The sequence below is a fragment of the Nothobranchius furzeri genome, chromosome 4 (genome assembly GCF_043380555.1).
Source record: "Nothobranchius furzeri strain GRZ-AD chromosome 4, NfurGRZ-RIMD1, whole genome shotgun sequence".
Classification (NCBI taxonomy): domain Eukaryota; kingdom Metazoa; phylum Chordata; class Actinopteri; order Cyprinodontiformes; family Nothobranchiidae; genus Nothobranchius; species Nothobranchius furzeri.
In genome coordinates, this window is record NC_091744.1 from 80,142,562 (window position 1) to 80,167,400 (window position 24,839).

Below are 24,839 nucleotides of genomic sequence, written 5' to 3' on the forward strand. Positions count from 1 at the left end.
GAACATCAGACCAGCTGTGACCACACGTAGGAACACCATCTAGTGGTAGAACGAGGGGACCAGAACATCCACTATCTGACCCAATCAGTAATGGTATCTGTGGAGAGACAGCTTTAACACATAACTGCTGGTAGAACCTAGAAAGACACCTACGACCGACTGGGAGATCCCCAACGAGAACCCCCCCCCCAGAACATCCACGCGTTGCCATGGTAACTAAACTGACAGCTCTGCACTAACCAGAATAAAACTAACTCCAAACAATCCAAAAGGGTTCAGATGAAGATGGATTCTTGAAGACGTTTCGCTTCTCATCCGAGGAGCTTTGTCAGTTCTGACTGGAGTATGGGAGAGTCAGGCTTATAAGCTGTAGCTGTATAACGAGCAGAAACTACTCTTGAGTACCCCTAATAGTCGTTAACCTCCTTTGTGCCTTGTTATACAACATTAGACAGCTACAGCTTTTAAGTTTGACTCCACTCCAGTTTGAGCCACTGGTTCAGGTATTTTTGGACAGAGAAGACAGATGGTTGGAGAGAGGAGTAAAAGAAGCCATCTATGTCAACCGTGGAAAACCCACTTTAAATAGGGGCGGGGCTTAGATTTCATCTTTCCAGTACCTATAATGCAGCTTTGAATCTCATTCCTAAACAGCTTCAGTCTAGGTCACACCTTCCTGCATCTATCTAATCAACACAACCACTCATCAGGGGAAGGAGAGGAGGGGTATTCAGAGGTAGTTTCTGCTCATTAAGCAACAATAAACAGCTACAGCTTATAAGCTCGACTCTCCCATATTCCAGTCTGAATGGACTAAGCTCCTCGAAAGAGAAGCAAAACGTCTCCAAGAATCCAAACCAGTCCCGCTGCCTCCATCTGAGCCCTTTGGGATAACTAGATATAGTCTGACTCACCTCAATGCTTGGCTCTGGAACCAGCTTGCTCGAGTTGTGCCAAGCAGGTAAGGGCATACTTGTAGTCCCCGTCTTAGTGCATGCTTGTTGGGGTTAACCGTGGTGAAGGTGGGGGTAGCCCTTCGCCTAACTGTGGGGCAACAGGTCCACACTGTGGTTTGTGCTTATGCACTACACTGCAGGTCAGACAGACTACCCACCCTTTTTGGAGTCCATGGGGGCGGGGGGTGCCGCCGGAGAGTGTTCCTTCCATTAACTTCCTTGTTTGACTTTATTGCTCCTGTGAGCGACCACAGTGGGACCTGGAGAGGTGTGGGGGGGAAGAAGCCCCCCCCCCCCCCCCCCATCTGAATTCAATTCAATTCAGTTTATTTATAAAGCACTAAACCAGGACCAGAGTCGTCTCAAGGACCTTCAAACAGTAAACATTCCAATACAGGTCAGGTCATTAGGCCAATCACCCTGCAGGTTGCATCGAGTCACTGACTAGTGTCAGAGCCTTTACAGCAATCCTCATACTAAGCAAGCATGCAGCGCCAGTGGAGAGGAAAACTCCCTTTTAACGGGAAGAAACCTCCAGAGGATCCTGGCTCAGTATAAGCAGCCATCCTCCACGACTCACTGGGGATCGAGAAGACAGAGCAGACACACATACACACACGCACGCACACACACACACTTTTTAAATGCCACAACAGCAGCGAGAGGTAACCAGAGGATGGAGGGAGTGGCAGCAGGTAGGAGGGGGCGTGGTTTTACGCTACAGGTTAGGCTGAATGGTTTTTCTCTGCTTTTCTACGATGATTGGCTTAAACTTCTTCACCACGCTGCTGAGTCGTGTTGTCAGACATGAGTACCAGATGTGAATTTGCTACAGAACCCTCGTGTCTGCAGCTTTTTTAGAGGGGCGAGTCGTACCGGCGTAATTAGATGCCAAACTGCGTACTTGCTACACAAAAAGCGTACAGGTTGGCAGGTCTGTAAAGGTCTCTCATAGGATGGAATGTTGGACAGTTTCTACAAACGTTTGGTGAATGAGGGTCACGGTCCTGGTCTCAGACCCGCTGCTGCAGCAGCTCAGACACTCATGGCTACACTTTTCAGTAACATATGTGGGCGGAGCCTATTGGTCTGGTTGTTTATAAACGTCCATGTTTCATACAGGAAGTGAAGAGAACTTCATTCTGCAGATGTACAGGTTGTGATGGACCTGACTGCAGCGTGGAGATGAGACTTACTTTTGTAGAACTCTGAGGGTGTGGAACACTCGTCCCCACTGGCATCGATTAAGGTGATGCTTGTGTCTGCCGCTCTGATATCTCTACCCAGCATGCTCTCCACCTCTGGCACTCCACCCTTCTCCACCATCAAACCATCTCTATCTGGGTGGGGGGGTGAGCTGAACACACAGTCCTCATCATTGGTCCAGATGGGTGTCACTTTGGGAGCTTTTCCTGCAAGCTGCCCCTCCAAAGCGTCACTCATCAGCTGGAACCAGGGCCACGAGGCCGGGCTGGTCTGAGCCTCCATCCCTCGAGGAGGAAACTTCAGGTCCTTCAGACACACAGAAGGTTTGAAAGCAGATCTTGAAACAGCTGGACCTGTGACAGATTCATCTTGTTCTCAGTTAATGATCATTTCTGACTCTTAACGGGTCACTCTGAGTGTCTCATGCAGGCTGAACATGAAAATAGTCTCCTACACCTATCTCCTGCAGTAGCTTCTGATAGAAAACAGATGGTGAAACTCTAGGATAGAAAATCCTGACAGATCTACGTCACACTGTCACCAACATTCATGGACTCACCCATCTGGTCTCACGACGGGTAAGGCTGCTGTTGGTTTAGCATCCAGAAAACAGCAGCTATAAAAGCTAACCATTAGCATTAGCTTCTCCACCACACAGCAGAACTCCTCCAGGCTTGTGTTATTGGTGGAGATAAAACATCAACGTTGCAGAGCAAACAAGAGTCAGTGGTAGAGTTGTGCTGCTGTTAGCCAATCAGAGGAGAGATGTCCACATATCAGGAAGTAAGACTCTAGATCCTGCCATCTGAAGCTACTACCTCCTCCAGCTGACTTAAGCCCTGTCCACACGTAGCCGGGGATCTGCCAAAACGTAGATATTTTTCTACGTTTTGGCCTGTCATCCACACGAAAACGGAGTTTTTTCACACGAAAACGGATCTCTTTAAAAAAAGTGAAGATCTGCGTCTTCTCCGTTTTGGGTGTCTGTGTGTGGACAGACAAAACCGGAGTTTTAAGGTCCGCAACGTCACTTTCCGCGACAAAAAATGCTGACATCACGTGTGCGGCCTGTGTTTACACTAGCCGACAGCATGGATGCCCTCAGAGCTGCGCTCGCTTTATCAATTGTCCAAGCGCTTTTTGCTTGTTTGTTTTTGAAAGTGGAATTACTGCTCCTTGCGGAAGACCACAGACGAAGGACGAGGTTAAGAACGGCTATTGCCCGGCACCTGGCTTCTCCAAGTACTACCGCCTACAGGTCTGGCATGTCCTTAACAACGTATTTATCCGGGTGTGTGGACAGTTTTTTTTTAAACGAGGTGGTGTGGATGCAAGGTTTAAAGGGGCGGATATTCGCTTTAAAAAAAACCCGGCTACGTGTGGACTAGGCCTTAGATGTGCCTGAATCAGGAAGTACAAGTCCTACTAATGACATGACATTCCTGCTAGAGACCACTGCAAATGTACTGATTAAATGAGTGTCCACTAGTCTAGCAGCTGTTTCACCTTAAACTTTGTCTTCAGGTTGTCCCACTTCTTGGCCACCTGGTCAGGTGTTATCTTCCCCATCAGCCCCAACTCCTTCACTATTCCTCTGAAACCAAAAACAGAGACAGGAAGCTGGGACCCAGGCACACCCTGTTAGACCACAGCTTAAGAAGGTTCCTGACCTCCAGGCAGGTTTAGCCGTGTTCCTCCTGCCGGTAAACAGAGATTCATTAGCAGCTCGTAACTCAATCAGCCGCCTGGTGTCTTCTTCAGTCACTATGGACAACGGAGGACCACACGTTGCTTTAGTTGCTACAGGAAGTCTTCAGCTGGTTCACAATTACACAAAAACCAGCATACATGTCCAGGCTCGAGATGTTCTTACATTTGTAGGTGACCTCTGTGACCCGTGGCAGATCTACCAGAGCTGACGATCCATTCTTCTCTTCGTTATCAACCAGCAGGTCCATCTCAGACTCCATCAGGAACTCAGTCATACTCCCTCTGCTTCGCCGGACTTTTTTTGGTGTCGGTGACAGCGACTCGCAGTCCTCATCTTCGTCTTCCACAATGGGGGTGAGGATGGGCGCGGAGCTGACGAATCGTCCCTCTATAGCGTCGTTCATCCGGTAGAACCAGGGCCAGGAGCTTGGGTTGGTCTCCATGCCGCGAGGACATTTCAGCTCCTGGTGGAGTCCCAGAGGAAGGATCATCGTCATCACCTTCATCATAATCACCAATATCATAACCATCACCTTCATTTTCACCATCACCACCATTATTTTCATCACCCTTCCACCCTCATCATCATCGCCATCAACACCACCACCATTATGATTATGACCTTCATCACCACCCTCATCATCATCTCCTAGGGCTGCTCAATTATGGTAAAAATTATAGTCACGATTATTTTGACTTAAACTGAGATCTTGTTTATTCAACATGGTCAGTGGCGCCCCCAAAGGGTGGCCTGGGTTACCCCTAGAGAATTGCTGGCCACCCCAGAGAAGGCAAGGTAAGGCAGCATTATTTCTGTAGCACCAGTTCACAGAATTTAAAAACATTAAAAAACAATTCAATTCAGTTTATTTATAAACGCTAAATCAGGACCAGAGTCGTCTCATGGACCTTCACACAGTAAACATTCCAATACAGGTCAGGTCATTAAGCCTATCAGTAAAAAGTTTCCCATATAAGGAACCCAGCAGGTTGCATGGAGTCACTGACTAGTGTCAGTCTTTACAGCAATCCTCATACAAGCAAGCATGCAGCGACAGTGGAGAGGAAAACTCCCATTTAACAGGGAGAGACCTCCAGTTGTTCAACAGAACGTCTTAGAAACTCTTTTCAGGTTTTTAACGAGCACTATGTGTGATCCTAGAGTTGATGTTGCTACTGTTCTTGCAACGCTGCAGAATTATGGTTGAGGTGTATAGCAGAGTCCGGTGAACACTTGTGTCTGTTTGGGGATGTTTTTACATGTTTGTGGCAACTCGGGTTCCCCTTAGGGGTTTAGTAAAGTAAACCTAACCTTATATCTCCTCTTCAGGTTGTCCCACTTCTTTGCCAGCTGATCCGTGGTCAGTTTGCCCTGCAGACCCAGTTCGTACAGAATGGCCCTGCAAGATCAAACCAGGTTAAAGCAGGTCCAGGAGCACACCTAGACCGACATCCTAAATAATCTACAGTTTGTCCTTTAGAATGCTCTGGCCAGTAATCAGACCTTTACTTACAGCTATTACATTTATCAATACTAAAAATGCAAGAAATTACCTAAAAATCAACCAATACACCCAAGTCTTTAACCCCACCAACATCACGGTCATGTGATGGAGCGTGCCATGATGTGGTCATCCTAGGACTCACAGGAACTGGTCCAACCTTCTGAGATTTGCTGGTTAGTAAAAACCTCAGGTTTGTTTAATGTACCAATTAGTTTATGAACTCAACAATCAACCTCATTTCATGCTGCTCTCTCATCCTATACAACCAGGAACAAAGACGATTCATGGAACAACTACAATGATTCTGTAACGGCTTTAGTATGTTGTATGGGCTAGATGTCACATATCTCCTGTCCACGAGTCATCTTCTGGTAAGTTCTTGCTGTTTGTGATAAAACAGCATCCACAAAGTCTTCACAGCTCATCACTTTTCCCACATTTTGTTATGTTGCACCCTTTTTCCAAAATTGAAGAAATTCCCGTTTTTCCTCTAAATTCTAACACTCGTAACAACAACGTGAAAACTGTTTTCTGGAGATTTTTGCAAATTAAAACTCTTTGTTGTGAATGCCATGAGTCATATTTAGAGGAAACCAGGCAGTGCCCATCACCATCCCTAGTGAAACATGGTGGTGGCAGCATCATGTTGGGGGGTTCAGCAAGAAAGGATTGAAGGGTCATGAGAGGAAGAAGAATGCAGAGATATGCCGGTTATGGTCTTCAGGACAACGCTGAATGTCCTGGAGTGTCCCAGCCAGGTACCGGACTTGGATCTGCAGAGATGTTTTCATGACTGCATCAATGATTCCATCCAACCTGATGGAGCTGGAGAGGTGCAGCAAAGAGTGACATCATACTCAGCAAGACTTGAGGCCTAATTAGCGCCAAAAGTAGCATCAGCGACGTATCGCGCAGAGGAAGTGAATTATTTTGTACACGAGATTTCTGTTTTTATTTTTAATAAAATTTAAACTAAAACTTACCTTTGCTGGTTTATGGTTGTAATAATTCTTTTTATAGTAAAATAAACTAAATTCTCTGTTTTTTCTGGTTCTCCATAACAAAAAACTCCGCTCAGCTGCTCTAAAACAAACAGAACGGTGAGCTGTGGAGAGCTTCCAGCTCCAGGTGAACATCCTGATCTGAGCTGAGATTCCACCCGATTTCGGTCACAAACCTCTGCACCCAAAGGCTCTCCTATTCTTTGTAAAGGGGAGGGTCCGGCGTGAGTCTAGGGTGGAGATGCTGCGCCCGAACGGAACAGGAAACGCGTCCCAAGACAAATCTGTGGTGGTAAAAGTAAGAAATAACAATTTTAAACTACACTTAAATGCAGTTTATCCACACTTAGTCTGTATGATGTACAGATTTAGTTTCAATTTCATGTTTTTCTTTTTGGATCCTTATTTTCTTCTGCCTGTGATACTGGTTGGGAAACGCCCTAGCGCCCCCTACGGACAAGCCGCCATTGCTGCCTTGACTGTGGGAGCCTAGGTTTGAACCTGCAACCCTCTGATCACCAGGCAAACCCCTAACCCCCGAGTCACCGTCGCCTCCTGCTGTGTTGGAGTGTTGAAGGAAAAAACCCATTTGATCCATTTTGGAATACGGCTGCAACATAAAGGTGGGGAAAGTGTGACTCTGTAGGTGTTGCGTCTACCAACGGAACGCCGTTGGGTTGTTGGCTGATGTGCTCAGATCTATCTGGCCAGTATGGAGATATCTGATGCACCTGGTCTCACCTCCAGGCTGGCTTGGCAGAATGTCTTCTCCCAGTGAAGAGGGCTTCATTTGCAGCCCGAAGTTTGATCATTCTCTCCGTCTCTGCTTCGGTCACTGGCAACAACAACCAGAGATTTCCTGATTTTAGCGAACAAACCACAGGAGTTGAGAAGTCTACGATAGACACGTCAGTAAAAACCTCTCAAACATTTCCATCCTCCTGCTCCATCAAAAGGACACTAGGGTGTGGGTCAGTTCAGGGGGTGCGGGGATGGTTCCCATCTCTGCAGTCCCGTGGCAGACTGCGCCCCAATTTTACTTTGCAAATTTAACACTGGATGTCATAGGGCTGTGTTGGTTCACGCAGCTCTGCTAAATTGTGTTGATATCGGATGCAGATCCACTGGACTGGCAGACCGAGGTGGTGGTCCCCCTATTTAAAAATGGTGACAACAACAGGGTGTGTTCCAACTACAGGGGGATCACACTCCCAAGCCTCCCTGGTGAGGTCTATTCAGGGGTTCTGGAGAGGAGGGTCCAGCAGATTGTTGAACCTCAGATTCAAGAGGAGCAATGTGGTTTTGGTCCTGGTCGTGGAACACTGGACCAGCTCTATACCCTGAGGGGGTCCTGCAGGGTGCGTGGGAGTTCACCCAACCAGTATATATGTGTTTTAGATGGGGGGGGGGGGGGGGGGGGGAGAGTACTCTGGGAGTATGGGGTACCAGACCCTCTGGTTCAGGCTGGAAGGTCCCTGTATGACCGGTGTCAGAGCTTGGTCCACATTGCCACCAGTAAGACGAGCTTGTTTCCAGTGAGAGTTGGACTCCACCAAGGCTGCCCTTTGTCACTGATTCTGTTCATAACCTTTATGGACAGGATTTCCAGGAGCAGCCAAAGTGTTGAGATGATCTGTTATGGTGGCCTGAGGATCAAGTCTCTGCTCTTTGCAGATGATGTGGTCCTTTTAGCTGTATGAAGTCATGATCTCTAGCTTTTGCTTGAGCGGTTCGCAGCAGAGTGTGAAGCTGCCGGGATGAGAATCAGCGTCTCTAAATCTGAGACCATGGTCTAATTTCTGTGGAGGTTGAAAAAATATATATAATAAAGTGGTTCTCGCACATTTGTCTAAGAACCTCCACCAATAACACGTTTAAGACCAAAACCAACCATCGGACCATCCAGTTGTTGGTCTGGCCGAATCGCTGCTCCTCCCTGGGCCCTCCACCCATCACACACTCACGCATTCAGCACCAGAACACCACAGGTGTGAGAGGTTCTCCACTCAATAACATCAGAGAAGGAGAAACATCCAGCTGCTACCACTTCAGCTTGAGGACAAACTACCGTAGTTCCAAAAAGAAAAAAACACCATCTGGGTGACCAGAAAGGAGCTTTTAAATAAAATGTATTATTATTATTATTATTATTAAAAACACCAAATAGTTTAACACTTTAAGCTATTCATTTAAAGGAGTACTAAGCAGTTTTGGCTTGCTTTTAACCACCCCTTAATGTCCGTTAGTAAAATCCATTTGCTTGCTGTGCATTCGTCTTTTTTAACACCTTAACCTAACAGCTGAAACGTCCCCGGCCTTCATTAGTGTCTACAGGAGTGATTCATCACTAAATCAAACAAATCAGCTGTGTTCATGACCTCATACATGCGGGAGATGTGCTGGAAGCAGACTCCAGTGCAGGGCAGGCATGTCAGCTCCTCTTTACTAAGACCAACAGGGACCGGACCACCACTCTGAAGTGCCAAGTGCAAGATTCTGGTCACAGGGGTGGTGGGATCTGAATGACGTTTCATTAACCCTGTAAAGGGTCATTTTAGCACACAGTAGCTCAAGAAAATGATTTGAAAATGTGAAAAAATTGCATTGTATGCCTCTAATAGGATTTCCGTGAATGTCTAGAAATTTGACCATCTTTACCTTGGATGGCACTCTGCAGCCCTCTGCTGACCAGAAACGGCACTGAACAGATTTGTGGGATGGGTATGTACCTCGGGAGATCTCTAGCTGCTTACTGGCTGTTAGTTGTTCACAGTGCCAGTAGCGGATATACAATGAGTTTCTTCAGTTCGACAACCGTCAACGAGTACAAGAAGAAAAATCAGCTTTTAGGTTGGCATTATAGGGCCTGGAGGTAAGAGAGTGATGTCTTTGGAGATGAACCAAAGGGCTAAAACTAGTGAACACCACTAAGGCCAACGCTCGTTTGAGGAAGCTAAAGGAGGCTACGAGATCATGGCCTGATGGTGACCTTGCTTTGTTGCTACTGGACTTTTCTCTCTAGCGACAAATCAGGACCAGAGTCGTCTCAAGGATCTTCACACAGTAAACAATACAGGTCAGGTCATTAAGCCAATCAGTAAAAAGTTTCCTATATAAGGAACCCAGCAGGTCGCATCGAGTCACTGTCTAGTGTCAGAGTCTTTAAAGCAATCATCATACTAAGCAAGCATGCAGCGACAATGGTGAGGAAAACTCCCTTGTAATATTTTTATTAGTGGTTTATTTTAGTATTTGTTGGCTCTTCTACACCGCAGTCATCAAGTCCATCCTCACCTCCTCAATCACCGTGTGGTACGCTGGAGCTACCATCAGGGACCAAAAGAGGCTGCAGCGTGTTGTACGCTCTGCTGAGAAGGTCATTGGCTGCCAATTACTCTCCTCCATACAGGACCTGTACACCTCCAGGTCATTGAGGCATGCAGGTCAGATCACAGCTGACCCGTGTCACCCTGGACAGTCTTTATGACTCGCTCCCATCTGGCAGGAGAGACAGATCCATTTGGACCAGGACCTCTCCTCCTCTGCAGTTGAACTCATGAATGAAAACCCTAGGACCGCCCACTCTAGTCACCTGACCCAGTGTTGTGTTTGTACCTGAACTGATCGCTCTGATCGGTACCTACACTGTTTATAGCAGCCGCTTCTATAATTACTGCCACTCTATATGAATTATTTTATCTTGAGTATATTACTACTTCCTATATTTGCTTATCTATTATTTTTATCTTCTTTTGCACCAAGTACCGCAGCAACTTCCTAACGTTGTGATTTCTCACACGTGTGCCAATTCGACCTTCTGATGTTAGTGTTAGCTTGTTGTTCGTGCTAGCTGAAGCAGATTGTGCCTCTGCTTCCGGCCAGTAGGATGGAAATGCAGGAGGACACTGTTTAGTGTTACGTTATCTCAAATAGGTAGTTAGCATGTAGGTAGTCAACTCAAGTAGGTAACCTGTGTGTAGTTACTGTACTTTTGTACGAGCACTCCGTCATCCTCCTCCAGCCCATGGGGATGCCCCCAGTGGGCGGGGCCTCTGTGTTAACGGTTCCACTGTCTGCCGTTTCCGCTGCTACCGTGTCTTCCATCTCCGTCTTGATGAGGAACTCCAAAATATCCGTGTTCTCCTGGTTCGGGTTGGCCTGGGTGCTGGGGTGGTGAACAGTGCAGTCAAGGGTGTCTGGACTCAGGACCAGATCGCTGCTGTAGAGGCGACCTTGCATGGCCTCGTCCATGATCTGGAACCAGGGCCAGGACTCCACCACCGCTCCGATGCGCTCCTGGGCCTCGTAGGGCTGCTTCAGGTCCTGGAAGAGGAACACAGCGACTCCTGCAGACTCAGACCAGCATATGCACCAGGGATGAACCCGCTTCAGTACCTTATACTTCGTCCGCAGGTTGTCCCATTTCTTAGCAATCTGGTCTGCTGTTCGCTTCCCTTCCAGACCCAAACCTCTCAGGATGGTGCTGAGAAGACCAGAGACACCAGGAAGTACAGGGAGGTCAGAAACCAACTAAAGCCTCACACTTGGAAGTTCACGAGTCATGAATTCAGATCCATCTTTTACTTTTTATTTCCAGGTGTGTCCACCGTTACCCAGAAGGTTCCTGCTCTGGTTCTGGTACACTAGTTAACCCACAGATTTAAGTAACTACTGTTAGCTATTAGCCGAGTTTACGGAGAGGAATACCGACTCCAGCTGAACCAGAATCTGTTCCCACAATAAATGGGAAGCTTGATAAGTTCAACCACACATCCCAGAGCTGGCAGGTTCTTAGACCAAGTCTGACAGGAACCTGGATTTCACCTCTTGTGGGTTCTGGACCGGACCACCAATTAAGTCCTGGTGGGTGGTACTGGCCCGGGTCTGACATCACCTCACCTCCACGCGATCTTGGCTGAGTTCCTCTTCCCTGTGAACAGAACTTCATTGGACGCTCGGAACCCAATCAGCCTCTTCACGTCCTCCTCCGTCACTGCAGGTGGACAGGTCAGAGGTCAGAGGGACCGAGTGGCTCCTTCCCACAACGCTTACGGAGATACTCACTCTTATAGGTGTTCTCCTGGAGCTGCGGGTCCATAATGGTGATCATTGAGACTCAGACCCGGATCCGAGAGGGAGCTGGGGTTCGGGTCATCCTGCAGCCCAGGTTCCGTCCCCAGTGACTGGAGTCAGTCCCACTGTGTGGAGTACCGGTGAGACGTTAAAATAAACGGGCTGCCCGCTAGCTACGGGGGCTAACGGGACTCAAACCGACACCGAACAGAGCTTCCTTCTGCAGACACACTCCGGTATCAAAGGAACAAGGCTGGTTCCGACAGCCCCTGCTCTTGGGGCTTCAAGCCATCCCTCCCGAAGCGGGTAATTACACCGCTACCGAGCGACACCGGAGCTAGCTGCTGGACGAACCCCGCTGAGAGAACGCTCGTTAACCCGAACCAGCGCCGCCGGCCGTCAGGAGGGGCGGGACAGTCCGGACCTCGGTGCGTTCGATTTACCTCGGAAGTCTAAACTCGGAACTGGGAGAGACGACACACTCGGCTTTCTGGTCGCCTTCGTCGGAGAAGCGGGAACGCCCCTTTTCCCTCTGGTCCTGATTCCGCTTCTCCTTCTGGGTTTTGAGACCTAATCTTAAACGGCGGGCTGTACTGGTGTGGTTTACTAACGCGTTGGGTTTGTTGGCTCGAAGCTCAAGGCTTCTCTTGGATTAGGTTGTTTTTCCTCTCATTTTCCTCTCATTTTTGAGTGGACCGTTTCACTAATAAATTGGAGAAGTGGAAAAGAAAACGTGATACTTAAGAACAAAAATACCCCCCCCCCCCAAATGGTTTGATCCTGCTCTTTCCAGACTCGGCTCTCCTGAGCGGCTTCAGCTGCACCTATGTCCCTTTTTGTACGCTCACTTTTCAGTTGGCAAACATTAATAAAATTTCCTTTCTTGCATTGCTTGTATTTTATAAAGTCATTTTTATAGTCATGCAGAGTTGGCAACCCTCATTCTTTCACCAAGCTCTGTCCAGGGGGCTCACATTGTCCAGCGTATGAACGCTAACCCCTTCCTGCTTGATGATCTCACTCACACACTCTCTCTCTCACATACACACATGTGTGTCTCATCTGCACCCACAGCAGCTTTAAATGCTCATAAAATACAGATGTAACAAACCAGTGTGGTTCCCAATCCTGGTCCCGGAGGGCCAGTATCCAGAAGGTTCTAATTTTAACTCTGTTACAACACACCTGATTTTAATCAGCAGGTGATTAGCAGGCTTTTGCAGAGCCTGATGAGCTTCCGTACAGGTGATTCAACCACTGAAACAGGTGGAGCAGGGAAACCACTAAAACATGGAAACTGGCCCTTAAGGACCAGGAGTGAGAACCACTGCTGTTGGTTAAAACAGCGGGAATGTGACTCATAATCAGAAACCAGGCAGCAGAAAAGCCCTCCTACACACCTATGTGTCTGAAAGGTGTTTATCTGCCCCAAAACACAACTGTGACAGGAAACATGGATACGAAACGTAAATTAAGATTATATTTAAACGGAGCCTCGTCTGATTTTTGTGGAACATAAAGTTGAGCTGTTTTGTATTTTTCTAGTTTCACAAAGCTTTGAAATCCACCCGGATGTAGTTTTATTTTGACAGTTTGGACCGGAAGCTGTGTAGTCATTAGTTGTACCTTCTCGTGTCGGTGTGATGGGGAACTGATGGAGCCGTGCTGCGGACCGCAACCCGGTGAAGGTGAACGGATCAGAATCACCTGAATCCGACCAGCTGACATCCTTAAAGGTGAGCTCACGTGACAGAACGCAGCTGTGCGCGCGCTCACTAGGACGTGCGAGTCGGTGCTGGTGTTTGATGATCAGGCTGAAGGTGATGCGACGTGATGGAGTCAGAGATCTGCGATCCTGACCGGGACTTTTCCGGTTTAGACCGGTAGACCAAGCGGAGGTTCAGGCAGTATCCTGGTCCCAGAATAAAAGCATAAATGCCCAGAGCCGCTGGACCTGGTCACGTGATTCTCTAGTCACAAATAACGGGACGGAATCAATCTTCAGATTAACGATCAGATCGAGTTTGATTATTTAGGATTCATTTGTAAAACAACCATCAGGTAAAATCTCTGAGCAAAAACAACCCAATTAACTCATTCATAACAAACGGAATCAGAAAGCCAATCAGAGCGCAGTGACTCCAGAGGGCAACAGCACAGAGGGGGCGGAGCTTCACATCATGATTCAGGATCGTTCTGTTTGTTGACTTTAATCCTCTATATTTTGTGTTGTGAATGAACTTCCTTACCAATAAAGATTGATTGACAGATTCCCCCCCCCCCCCCCGTGTGTGGCCATGATGGAGAGTAAAGTGTAGGTGTGTGTGGTAAGTGTGTGTTGGTAAGAGTCTGAGAATGCCTTGTTTATCATAATATGATGTATATCCATGCTAGAGCCTGACAACATTTTCAATCTATCACTGAATTTAGTTGGAAGTCAGGTCCAGCGCTACCCCTACCCTAACTCTTTTACAAAATAAACGTTTATTTCTGCTCATAATTGTTTAGAAAAGTCACCAAATCGTTATTATTATTATTATTATTGTCCTAGTTTGCTTGAGGAATGTAAAATATTATGTTTACAAGAGACTTCCTGCCTAAACAGGACTAATAAAACCTAAATTCTCATGTTTTGGGAGTGGGGGGGGGGGGGGGGGGGTCCCCGACTGACCTCTGAACAGCTGTAGTCAAGGGACGGGCTTTGGGACAACACAAGTGATGCTGTGATTAAGCCAGTTAGAGTGCATGTAGTTTGGTGCACTGGCATACAAAATATCCAGAATAACAATAGTTTAGTTATGCTTAATATTTAGATTCCATATGAAACTGCTGGAAATGAATGGTAATACCTTAGTAGGCTGGCATTTATCAATGCATTTATTCAAAGTGACAGTACTCAGTTTATTTGTTGTGGGTGACGTTAATGCTGACCTCTCAGATAGAAACGCTCCGTTTGCTAAACACCTAACACAGCTGTGTGAAGACAATAATCTTATTTTATCTAGCAAAGTCCTTTTGCCAGGAGACAGTGATGCTTGGCATACAGCTGATGGGCTTGGATCACATGACTGTTAGGTACGGTAGCTGCGTCAGACCTTTACCTTTCCCTATAATTGTGGAACAACTGCCTGATACAATTGGAGTTTTTTATGTCAATAATTCTGATAAATGGCCTGTATTTGACATAGCGCCGTCTAGAGTCCTAGAACCCCCCAAAGCACTTTACAACACAGTCATTCACCCATTCACACGCTGGTGGAGATGAGCTATGATGTAGCCACCGCTGCACTGGGGCGAACTGACAGATAAAGTTAGAATGGGCAGCATTTAGAGACAAAGACATGTTGCGTTATAGCAATAATACAGATCAACATCTAAACAACATCTCTGTGGCTGACGAGGCGATCCGTGCAAGGATGTCGACTGTTGGAATGGTGAACATAAAGGTGAACTCTGCTCTGTGCGTGAGGACACAGTGAAGCTATGTATGGAAGTGGTAAAAACACTTGATAGTAGCAAATCACCGCTAGCAGGGTTAGGGGTAGCATTATGGAGAAAACATTATTATACACTGTCAAACAGTTTAAAAGGTCATCTGCAAGATGAACCAATAACCTATTCACTAACTAGCTGATAATAAAGCCCGTTTTCCGGATCACATCAGCGCAGAACATTTGAGATGTGCTCGTCTACACCAGCTCCCTGGCGTCCCTGGTTCATCGTGAGGATCTTCTCTTACTGGTATGCTCACCAGAAGATGCAGGTTGGATGGGGAAGCAGCATACCAACGTCTGATTGGTAGTCATAGTAAATATGAATGTTTACAAACTGATAAATGATAAACTGATACCTGGTTGAAACACACATCCTTACTTTTCTTTTAAATTGAAGATGTGTGTGATCCAGCGCCTGAGGCAAAGCCGATTACAAAAAAGCTCTCTTAGCCCCCGTTCAGGGACCCATGAGCCAACCAGAACGGGAGGAGTTTAAGCTTCCTATTGGGACACCTTATGCACTCGCACCCCTGGGCGGGAACCAACGTGCAGTTGAAGGGAGCAAAGGTGGAAGTTGACTGCCTTATGAGAAATGGGACGCTACGGTGGCTGAAAGGTGCAAACAGCACAAGATGTGGCTTCTGGTTTTCAAAATTAAATACCAAAAAATGATAAAATTCACTAATGAAATAAATACAAATATATAAACCTCTCTGATTACATTTTGAGCTCTGTTAAACAAGCCCTTGCAACTTGGCAAAAGAGCTTTAAGCACTTGGTACGTCCACTTGGGACGAACTGCAGGACAGCTGGAGAATGGCAGAGTTCATGTCGTTGACCTTTTTAAATCTAAACTAAGAAATGTTGAGGCCAACTCCATGACATGTAATTGTCTCGTGATTAAAAACTCTATACTACACTGATCAGCCAATCGAATCAGCTGAAAGGGAATCAGTTATCGCCAACGCCCCAGCATCCTGAAGCACGGACATTTGTCTCCGCAGTCCAGCCTGACCGCGGTTAGACAAATCCACCTTTTCTCTAGAACCTGTCAAGATGAAAATCACGAGGTGCTTAAAATAAAACAAAACACAAAACATAAAAAAGATAATAAAAAAAAGATTAAAAAATATGTTTAAATGAGAAAAAAATTGAGATAAAAAATAATAAAAATGTATGGAAAGAGAGAGAAAATGAACAGGAAAGAGGGAAACCAGTGGATCCTGGGAAAGGTGGAGTAAGAGCAGAACAAGGAGAGGGAAGTGACGAAGGTCCAACCAAACCTGAACAGGTGAGTTTAAAGGAGACCACTGATCTCAGGCTCAGGGGGAGAGAGGTCCAGAGTCTGGGGGCCACAGCAGCAAATGATCTGTCACCTTTGGTCTTCAGCCTGGTGCTGCACAACCAGTAGGCTTTGGTCGCTGGACCTCAGGGACCTGCTGGGGATGTAGGGACTGAGAAGATCACCAATGTAAGATGGTGCTTGTCCATGTAAGGCCCTGTAGACCAGAACCAGGATCTTGAAATGAACCCTGAAGTTGACTGGCAGCCAGTGAAGCTAGAGGAGAAGCGGGGTGATGTGGGTGTGTTTGGAGGACTTGGTCAGAAGCCGAGCACAGGCGTTCTGAACCACCTGTAGACGGTTCAGGGAGGTTCTGCTCAGACACGTGAAAAGAGAGTTACAGTAGTCTAAGCGTGAGGAGATGAAGGTGTGGAGAACTGTCTCAAGTTCAGAGCGGGACAGAATGGGACTCAGCTTAGCAACGTTCCTGAGATGGAAGAAGGAAGAGCCAACAAGAGAACTGACATGAGAATCCAGGGTGAGAGCTGGGTCAAAGGTCACACCAAGATTCCTGACGGAAGGTATGGTGTGAGAAGCAAGCTGACCAAGAGAGTCTCTGACTTTGGGAACCAGCTTGTCTGGGGCACAGATGAGGATCTCAGTCTTATCTTCATTCAGCTGAAGAAAGCTCCCACCATCCAGGCTTTGATAGCGTCTAAGCAGGTGTGTAACAGCTGCAGCTTAGACATCTCATGGGGCTTAAAGGAGATGTACAGTTGGATGTCATCTGCATAAAGATGGTAGGAGATTCCTTTGAAGGAGCTCAAGGTGTGCTCTGGTAGGTAGGGGGGTGAGTTACTCTTTAAGTAGGGTTTAGTAAGGATCTTGTACAGAGTTTTATAAATGATGCCCCTGAACTGTGGATCTGCTCTTATATTTATGTTTGTGCAGCATCATGCTGGCCAGAAAGGGTCTCCTGCCAGATGGCTTCCTGCTGACCCGGCTGGCAGAGGACCAGAACCAGCCAAACCGCAGCCGTTCCAGATCCCAGAGAGCCCGCTTCATCACCAAGACTGGGTCCTGCAATGTGGCTCACAAGAACATCCGGGAGCAGGTAGACTGGTGTCCCCCCTCCCTCTGGTGTAGGCTGCCCCGAGACTACGACCTAGGGCTGGCTGATACTTGGAAACATCCCATCACGTTTCCATTTCCATACCAGTAGATATCCAACGATTTGTCAGTCTTCCATAGTCCCTGCTGCTTTTGGGGTGCTCGTCTTTTCCAGTGGTGTCCTACCTGTTGTTACCTGCAGTAAGAACCTATAACTACACAAGTGTTAGCCATTAGCCGCTAGCTGTCTTCTACCAGGTGGCTCTAAAGCAAAACAGTCATTTATTTCCCTTTTCCAAAGAATCTGTTTTAAAGATAAAGTCGATATTCAGATCAGCAGCAGTGAAAGTCAGACGAATACACGAGCCTGCAGCGTGAGCTCCTGTAGTCCAGAGCAGAAGAGACCGCGGGAAAGTCACTCATTAGGGCAGCACATACACGGGCGTGGATTACACCAACCAGGTTTCATTTAAACTAGGACTAGCACTAATCAGAGATTAGTCAAACTAGTCTTAAACCAGGTTTAAAGTTGATCACCACTGTGATGAGTCTGATACAAATCTGAGGAGGTGGGTTTCTGAATTAAATTAATAATTAAAAAGGTTAAATATTTATACTCTATACATTGGAAGTGTGTAGCCTTAAAATAAAACTTTATAAACATTATAAACTGTTACCATATGTTTTTTTTTTGCAACACTAGCAACAGCATTAGCGCTACTGGTTAGCTCAACCATGGCTCGCCAGAGAAGCTCGAACTTCTCTTCTTTTGAGAAGAACTTGCTGACCGAATTAAAGGAGCGGTACGAACAAATAATTACAGACCAAATAAAACCCAGACGACGGCACGGTGAGGAGTCAGGACTGCTCGGCAACGACTAGTTAGTAGGTTAACGGGTGGACTGGACTAAAAGAAAAAAAGAGACATCACGCAGCTAAAGCTGCTGGGAAAAGTTGAAAACAAAAGACAGAGAAGATGTTTGAAGAAACGCTCGACACAGAGAAAGGACCTCTGCCCAGAGAAGCTGATGAGCTGGAGAAGATCAGCTGCTTCCTTCTGGACCAGGTCCCCTCAGATCCAGCGAAGGTGGTGAAAATAAAATCATGCTCTACTGCTACTGCTATTATTACGACTTCATCTATTTTGGTTTATGTTTGGATCGAGATTGTATTATTTATAATGGAGCCAATGCAGCAATCAATCAATCAGATTTATTTATAAAGCGCTTTGCTTTACAAAATCACCCCAGATTCCCATAACAGGTTAAAAACATTAACAGACATATGCAAGCACACACACACACACACACACACACACACACACACACACACACATGTAAAAATTGTATTTGGCTGAGTCCAGATGAGCCATGTAAGGTAAGGCAAGGAAACGCCATCAGAGGAGCCGTCTGCCCCGGCAGCATCAGGTCTTCCACACTAAGTCAGGACGCTCAGTGGAGGGGGAGCATAGACCCCCACCTATAGAGCACCCAGGAAGCTGCAGTCGACCACCGCTCCCGGGGCAGAGGGCCCCTACAGAGGAAACACTGGATTAAAATGAGTAAAAATATAATAAAAGAGCTAATATAAGGGACAAAAATTAGAAAATAAGTAATAAATAAAATCATGTAGACAGTAAAATAATAATATTAAATAATGAAAACAATGCTAAAATATAATCATATAAAACATGCAAAGCAAGCATTAAAATATAATCATGTAAAACGAGAAATAAAACTGTAGTAAATATTTAGATAAAAGCGAACCTAAAAAAGATGGGTCTTGAGCCTGGACTTAAAAACATGAACGTTCTCTACGGCCCTGAGGTCCTCTGGCAGCTCGTTCCAGAGGCGAGGGCCATAACACTGGAAGGACGCCTTGCCGTGAGTGTGTGTCCTGACTTTAGGGATGACCAGGAGATGCCTGCCAGAGGAGCGCAAGAAGACAGTGCTGCTTCCTCTTCCACGTCCTCTTCTTTGTCAGGCAGCAGCATGAGCAGCATGTGACACACCAGGAAATACTGATTTTAGAGAAGGTTGAAATGGAAATAGAGAATACCAAATTATAAAAAGGAAGTCTTAAAGCTGCAGAAGGAGGTGTTGCTGATAAATAAAAGGTGCAGAAGGAGAGGTCCGCACCTGTTGTCTGTTTTTTGTTCTATAAAGAGAATTTAACATGTTTGTAATCATTTTAAAATGAATTGTAATTCAAATGTATAATACCATATTTACTTAATGTTTCTGTGGTTTACTGTCAGAACCGCGGGGAATGGTCCGACCAAACACTCGAGCCAATTTCACATATTAGAAATGTATGCAGGTCTTTCTGTAGGTAAGGAGATTCTGGTAGAAACCCTGTGGGTTGGTGTATCTTGCACCGTGGGATGTCATTCTTTCCACACATCCACTATTCCCATTTAATTCATCAAAGCTTTAGTTTTTATATTGATGATGAACATCAAGTTCACTAGGGAGGATGTCCACAACCACCAACTGCCCTTCTTGGACTGTGCTGTGCAAACTGAACAAGATGGAAGTCTCAGCATTGAAGTCTACAGGAAACCAACTCACACAGACCAGTATCTGCATTTCCACTCACATCACCCACTGGAGCACAACATGTCAGTCATCCGGACTTTACACCATCGGGCCGAGGACATTCCCACAAAGACTGTAGAAAGGGTTAGGGTTGGAAACACATGAAGAAAGCTCTCAGCAAGAGTGGATAACAGAGCCAACAACAGTCATAGAAGGATTTTAGCAGATGGGAATTAAATCCGAAGGACCTCAGCCTCCTTAGGAGGTGGAGGCAGCTTTGGCCCTTCTAATACAGAGTATCTGTGTTGCGTTCGTTTGTGTCCTTATTCACATTTTGACAGTTTTGATTTTCAGTCTCTGTGTGCCTGTGCACGATGCTCACCATTTATTCAAAGCATGGTAAATGTTCTGTACTTGTATGGCCCCTTCTTAAGGTTCTACAACCCCCCAAGGCGCTTCACAACACAATCATTCATATACCCATTCACACATACATTCACACGCTGGTGGGGATGAGCTACGATGTAGCCACAGCTGCCCTGGGGCGCACTGGCAAGGCAGGGCTGTGTGTGTACAACAGCAGCAATCTCTGGTCAGAGCCGGGATTGAACCTGCAACCTTCCGATTAATGGACAACCCGATGTACCTCCTGAACTACTGCTGTCCCAGCTGTGCATGTGCACCTCAAACGCGAAACTCAGTTCCACAACTAGGTGGCACTAACACAAAACAGACAGTGTGTCCTGCTTTTAATATCATAATGACCTAGATGAACACCCTAGGAGGGATATTAGTGCTGCAAACATGAGCTAATCGAGGGTTTGTATTGTCTCAGGGTCGGTTCTTGCAGGATGTCTTCACCACCATGGTGGACCTTAAGTGGCAGCACTCGCTCCTCATCTTCACGTCCGCCTTCCTCTGTTCCTGGATGCTCTTTGCCATGGCTTGGTGGCTCCTGGCCTTTGCTCATGGAGACTTGGAGCCCCGTGACCCAGACAGCGAGCCAGGTCCCATCCCCTGTGTCACTGCCATTCACTCCTTCACCTCAGCATTCCTCTTCTCCATTGAAGTCCAGGTGAGAAGGTCTGACTGTTAGCTCACTGCTGGAGTCTGGGTTGTTTGGTGATCTTCTGCTGTCTTCTCTAGGTGACCATTGGATTTGGAGGCAGGATGGTGACAGAGGAGTGCCCAGTGGCCATCATTGTTCTGATCATCCAGAACATTCTGGGACTGATCATCAATGCTGTGATGCTCGGCTGCGTGTTCATGAAGACAGCACAGGCTAACCGGCGAGCAGAGACACTCATCTTCTCCAGAAACGCCGTCATCGCCACCCGAAACGGCCGACCCTCCTTTATGTTCAGGGTAGGGGATCTACGGAAGAGCATGATCATCTCAGCCACCGTCCAGCTGCAGGTCAACCGTCAGACACACGAGACACCACCGCACCTACACAAACCTCCTAGACACTGATGTGACTCAGCTGTGTGTCCTCAGGTCATCCGTCGCACCGTGACGTCGGAGGGTGAGGTGATCCCGGTGTGTCAGCTGGACATCCAGGTGGAGAACCCTCTGAGGAGCAATGGCATTTTCCTGGTGTCCCCTCTCATCATCAGCCACACCATAGAGCGAGGAAGTCCTCTGTATGAGCTGTCTGCCCAGTCTCTGTCCTCCGAGGACCTGGAGATCATCGTGATCCTGGAAGGTCAGTGTAGAAAACAGCTTCCACCTGTCCCAGTGATCCTCACATCTCTCGTCTTTCCCCTGAAGACTAGCGAGAGAGAAAAAGCGCTCCTGTTGCTGCTCCACCCTCCCCAGTGCACCCCCACAGTCAGGCCCCAGTGGTACATCCCTGTGCGGGTGCTTGAGGGACATGCGAACACAGGGTGGACTCATTGTGACTATCCTTCGTGTCCCTCCAGGTGTGGTGGAGACAACGGGGATCAGCATGCAGGCTCGGACCTCCTACACCCCTGAAGAGATCCTGTGGGGGAGACGGTTTGTGTCCATCATCACGGAAGAGGACGGCAGGTATTGCGTGGACTACTCCAAGTTCGGAAACACGGTTCCAGTCCGGATGTCCTCACTCAGTGCCAAGGAGCTGGACCAGACCCGAGGAGTCCAGGAGGGGACATCGGAGACCCAGCTGCAGGGGTGGGGGCTTGTTAGGGCTGGCAGGGGTGGGTTCCGTAGAGGAGGCCGGGCCTGCGATGGCTCCACCCATCAGCCATGGTACGCCCAATCACAGCAGAACATGGAGCAGAAGGGGCAGAAGAAAACCGTTCAGCTGGAGGAGATTGGACGGCAGGTAGAGGAGGACGAAGTCGGAGACATGAGTGACTGACGTGTGTCTGAGGCCCCACCCCACCCACCTGGACCTCATCAAGCAGATTAAGGACAGAAATCCAAGCTAAATGTTGGACACATGAGGCATGTTTCCTTTAGCAAAATTCCAGGGTAGTTCCTGGGATGGGGAACATGACCAGGAGACAGGATGTCCCAGTCCTCTCAGCTGTTGTCTCCATTCAAACCCAGCCCTCTCAGATCACGACTGTTTGGCAGTGACTGATGTCACTGATCAGCCCCAAAAAGTGCCCAAAGTAACAACAATAACATTTATTTTATAGAAGTAGATCAATAATTTTTCTAACAGAGACGGTTCCTGAAAACGGCCCGATCAGGTGGAGACGATGTGGGGAAGTTCCTGTAAATCTACCCTGAAGTTCTTGTAGTGGAACCACGCCTAACGTCTTTGTGGGAGTTGGTTATTGTCCCAGCAGGACTTCTATATGGTCACAGTGGAGCTGAAGGACCTGGACCCAGATGGTCCTCTTGTTGATGTCCTTCCTCAGGAACACCTCAGTTGTCCTGGTTCCTGTGGATGTCTCATCTCTTTGATCTGTTCATAAACATTTTTGTGTCCAGAAAAATAAATTATCTCTATGAATGTTTGTTAGCTTCTTGCAACAGGAAGTTTGTCCCCGGGTTGGAAAGTTCTCCTCCTATTGTCAGGAGAATGATCTAATGTCCGACAGCAGAGGGCGTTTGTGATGTTTTCATGGCTCGATTCATAAAAGTGAACGTTTTAACTGGTGATTCTGTTTAATGAATGAATGAATGAAAATGTTGGGAATATCCAGAGAGGGTTACAGGAACATCAGACAGAAGTTCTGACCTTGACAGGGGTCCAAACACAAACCACAACCAGAAAGAAAAACACGGAAGTGAACTTTTTATTAGGAAACTGACAGAAAATGAGAAAAAAACTAAAATGTTTTTTATTTAGTTTGACCTGAGAAGCAGAAACACGCTGACATCGACCTAGAGCAGGTTCTACATCCAGGACCAGCAGGCACTCAGCAGGGAACCCATCAGAGCTACAACCGGTGTCGCCACGGCAACGCCAGATCCTGAATTGCACAAGTTGCTGTTGCAGCATCTGTAGGTGAAGCTGGAGATGGACGGGAACATCTGGGTCAGACGGGAGATGTCGCAGTCGGTGTAGCGGGTACACTGACGGACCGTCTTCCCACCTGGACACACACACACACACACACACACACACACACACACACACACACACACACACACACACACACACACACACTTAGGTGAGACAGTCCTTTTTTAACTGATCAGCTGTTTAATCCCCCCCCAGTAATTCTTCTTTGGTGTCTTCATTGGCCGTTGCCATGGAAACCATTTTTGGGGAACTGACCTCTTTCATGCAGAGAGATGCACGAGTCTTCGTACGTGCACTCCTGCACGTTCTCGCAGCGGCCCGTGTAATCAGAACACTTGTAGCAGCGAAGTCCGGAACCTGAAGAACACATTTCCTTTAGAACCGGTTTGAGTGTCCAGAATCCCTTCCTGAGAACCCCAGAACCTGTCTGGACCTGGACACAAAGGGTTCAGCTAGCGCTGGAGAACGGAACAGAACATTTCCTGGTTCTACAGCCCGATTCTGAGATGTTCTGCTCAGCGGTGGAATCCAGAGAGGTTGTTGAACCAAAACACAGTTCTGTTCTAACCTTTGACCTCAGCTTACCCTCGCTCTCTCACCAGTGTGTCTGATTTCAAGGTCCAGTTGGTCCCGTTAAGTCCACATCAGAACCAGTTAAAACCATGTGAGAATCTGTAGTCTCCTAAGTTCTGGTCCACTCACCCTCAGGCAGCATCCCAGAGCAGAGCAGCAGAACCAGAACCAGAACCAGGCAGTGCTTCATGTTGTCTTGCAGCTGGAGGGAAGCAGGAGGCAGCAGAATGTCCGTCTGTCCTCTGTGACCCAAAAGGGACAACTGTCCACTTACAGCAGCTCTTTGTCCTTTGGACCACAAAGGCTGGCTGTCCGTTGCTCCTCCTCCTCTGGGTACGTGTCTCCGCCCACCCGTCACATCTGGGTTTAAACTCAAAACCAGGTTCAGAACATTGAAGGGTCCGAGACCACGTTCTGGAAAATCTGTTTTCATGAAAACCCAAAGACACGAGACGTTCTGGTTGCTGACCCGATGCAACAGAACTTTTGGTTCTCGTCAGAGTCCATTGGACTCTTGGCAGCTCCAGATCAGTTGTTGGGACTTGAATATTAAAATCTTAATCTGACTGGTTCTGGTGGTTGGCCCATTCTCTGCAACAGTCCCAGTTCTTCCGGTGCTGCTGACCAGAGTCCAAATGGCTGTGATGAAAAGTTTTGTCCCCTGGAGACAGACCCGTCCTTGTGTTCATGTCGGTTCTGAAACTGTGTTTTGATGCTTTGAAGGATAGAAGTCTTTGTTAGGTGGCATTTGGATCAGAACCTCTGGCTTCCCAAGATCTTTCCACCTCCCACTGTGTCGATCCTTCCACCTCCCACTGTGTCTTTACAGCAGCTGAATCCAGTTCTAGTAGAATATCCAACAGAACCTTCATCAGCACCAGTGTTGTTGGAAGAGTTCTGGTCAGTCCAACACCTCAGGTCATGGAGGT

At 47.2% G+C, this 24,839-nt stretch overlaps 3 protein-coding genes across 6 annotated transcripts in view; 1 reads left to right on the forward strand and 2 right to left on the reverse strand.

The window, feature by feature from the left end:
- Positions 1-13,196, reverse strand: part of LOC107389112 (uncharacterized) — a 15,756-nt gene extending 2,560 nt beyond the window's left edge. For 2 of the 4 annotated variants that reach the window (XM_070550474.1, XM_054733320.2), the window contains exons 1-10: positions 11,443-12,116; positions 11,278-11,371; positions 10,774-10,861; positions 10,368-10,701; positions 7,120-7,213; positions 5,185-5,272; positions 4,036-4,336; positions 3,833-3,926; positions 3,669-3,756; positions 2,153-2,468 (exon numbers count right to left, since the gene is read on the reverse strand). In XM_070550474.1, the coding sequence (XP_070406575.1) occupies positions 2,153-2,468; positions 3,669-3,756; positions 3,833-3,926; positions 4,036-4,336; positions 5,185-5,272; positions 7,120-7,213; positions 10,368-10,701; positions 10,774-10,861; positions 11,278-11,371; positions 11,443-11,488 (1,543 nt within the window). In that variant the 5' untranslated portion in view covers positions 11,489-12,116. Of the gene's footprint in view, positions 1-2,152; positions 2,469-3,668; positions 3,757-3,832; positions 3,927-4,035; positions 4,337-5,184; positions 5,273-7,119; positions 7,214-10,367; positions 10,702-10,773; positions 10,862-11,277; positions 11,372-11,442; positions 12,117-12,562; positions 12,633-13,077 lie in introns of those variants that run through there. The other 2 variants (XM_015965060.3, XM_054733319.2) reach the window with 2 other exon arrangements.
- Positions 13,049-22,821, forward strand: kcnj11l (potassium inwardly rectifying channel subfamily J member 11, like). Its single transcript, XM_015965064.3, has 6 exons — positions 13,049-13,187; positions 17,179-17,341; positions 20,710-20,949; positions 21,021-21,290; positions 21,372-21,579; positions 21,797-22,821. The coding sequence occupies exons 2-6, from the start codon at positions 17,183-17,185 to the stop codon at positions 22,216-22,218; spliced, it is 1,299 nt and encodes a 432-aa protein (XP_015820550.1). The 5' UTR covers positions 13,049-13,187; positions 17,179-17,182; the 3' UTR covers positions 22,219-22,821.
- A 270-nt stretch (positions 22,822-23,091) lies between these two features.
- Positions 23,092-24,358, reverse strand: cd59b (CD59 molecule (CD59 blood group) b). The gene is made up of 3 exons (XM_015965065.3): positions 24,040-24,358; positions 23,593-23,694; positions 23,092-23,407 (listed from the first exon to the last, which is right to left on the reverse strand). The coding sequence occupies exons 1-3, from the start codon at positions 24,341-24,343 to the stop codon at positions 23,208-23,210; spliced, it is 606 nt and encodes a 201-aa protein (XP_015820551.3). The 5' UTR covers positions 24,344-24,358; the 3' UTR covers positions 23,092-23,207.
- Between the last annotated feature and the right edge of the window lie 481 nt (positions 24,359-24,839).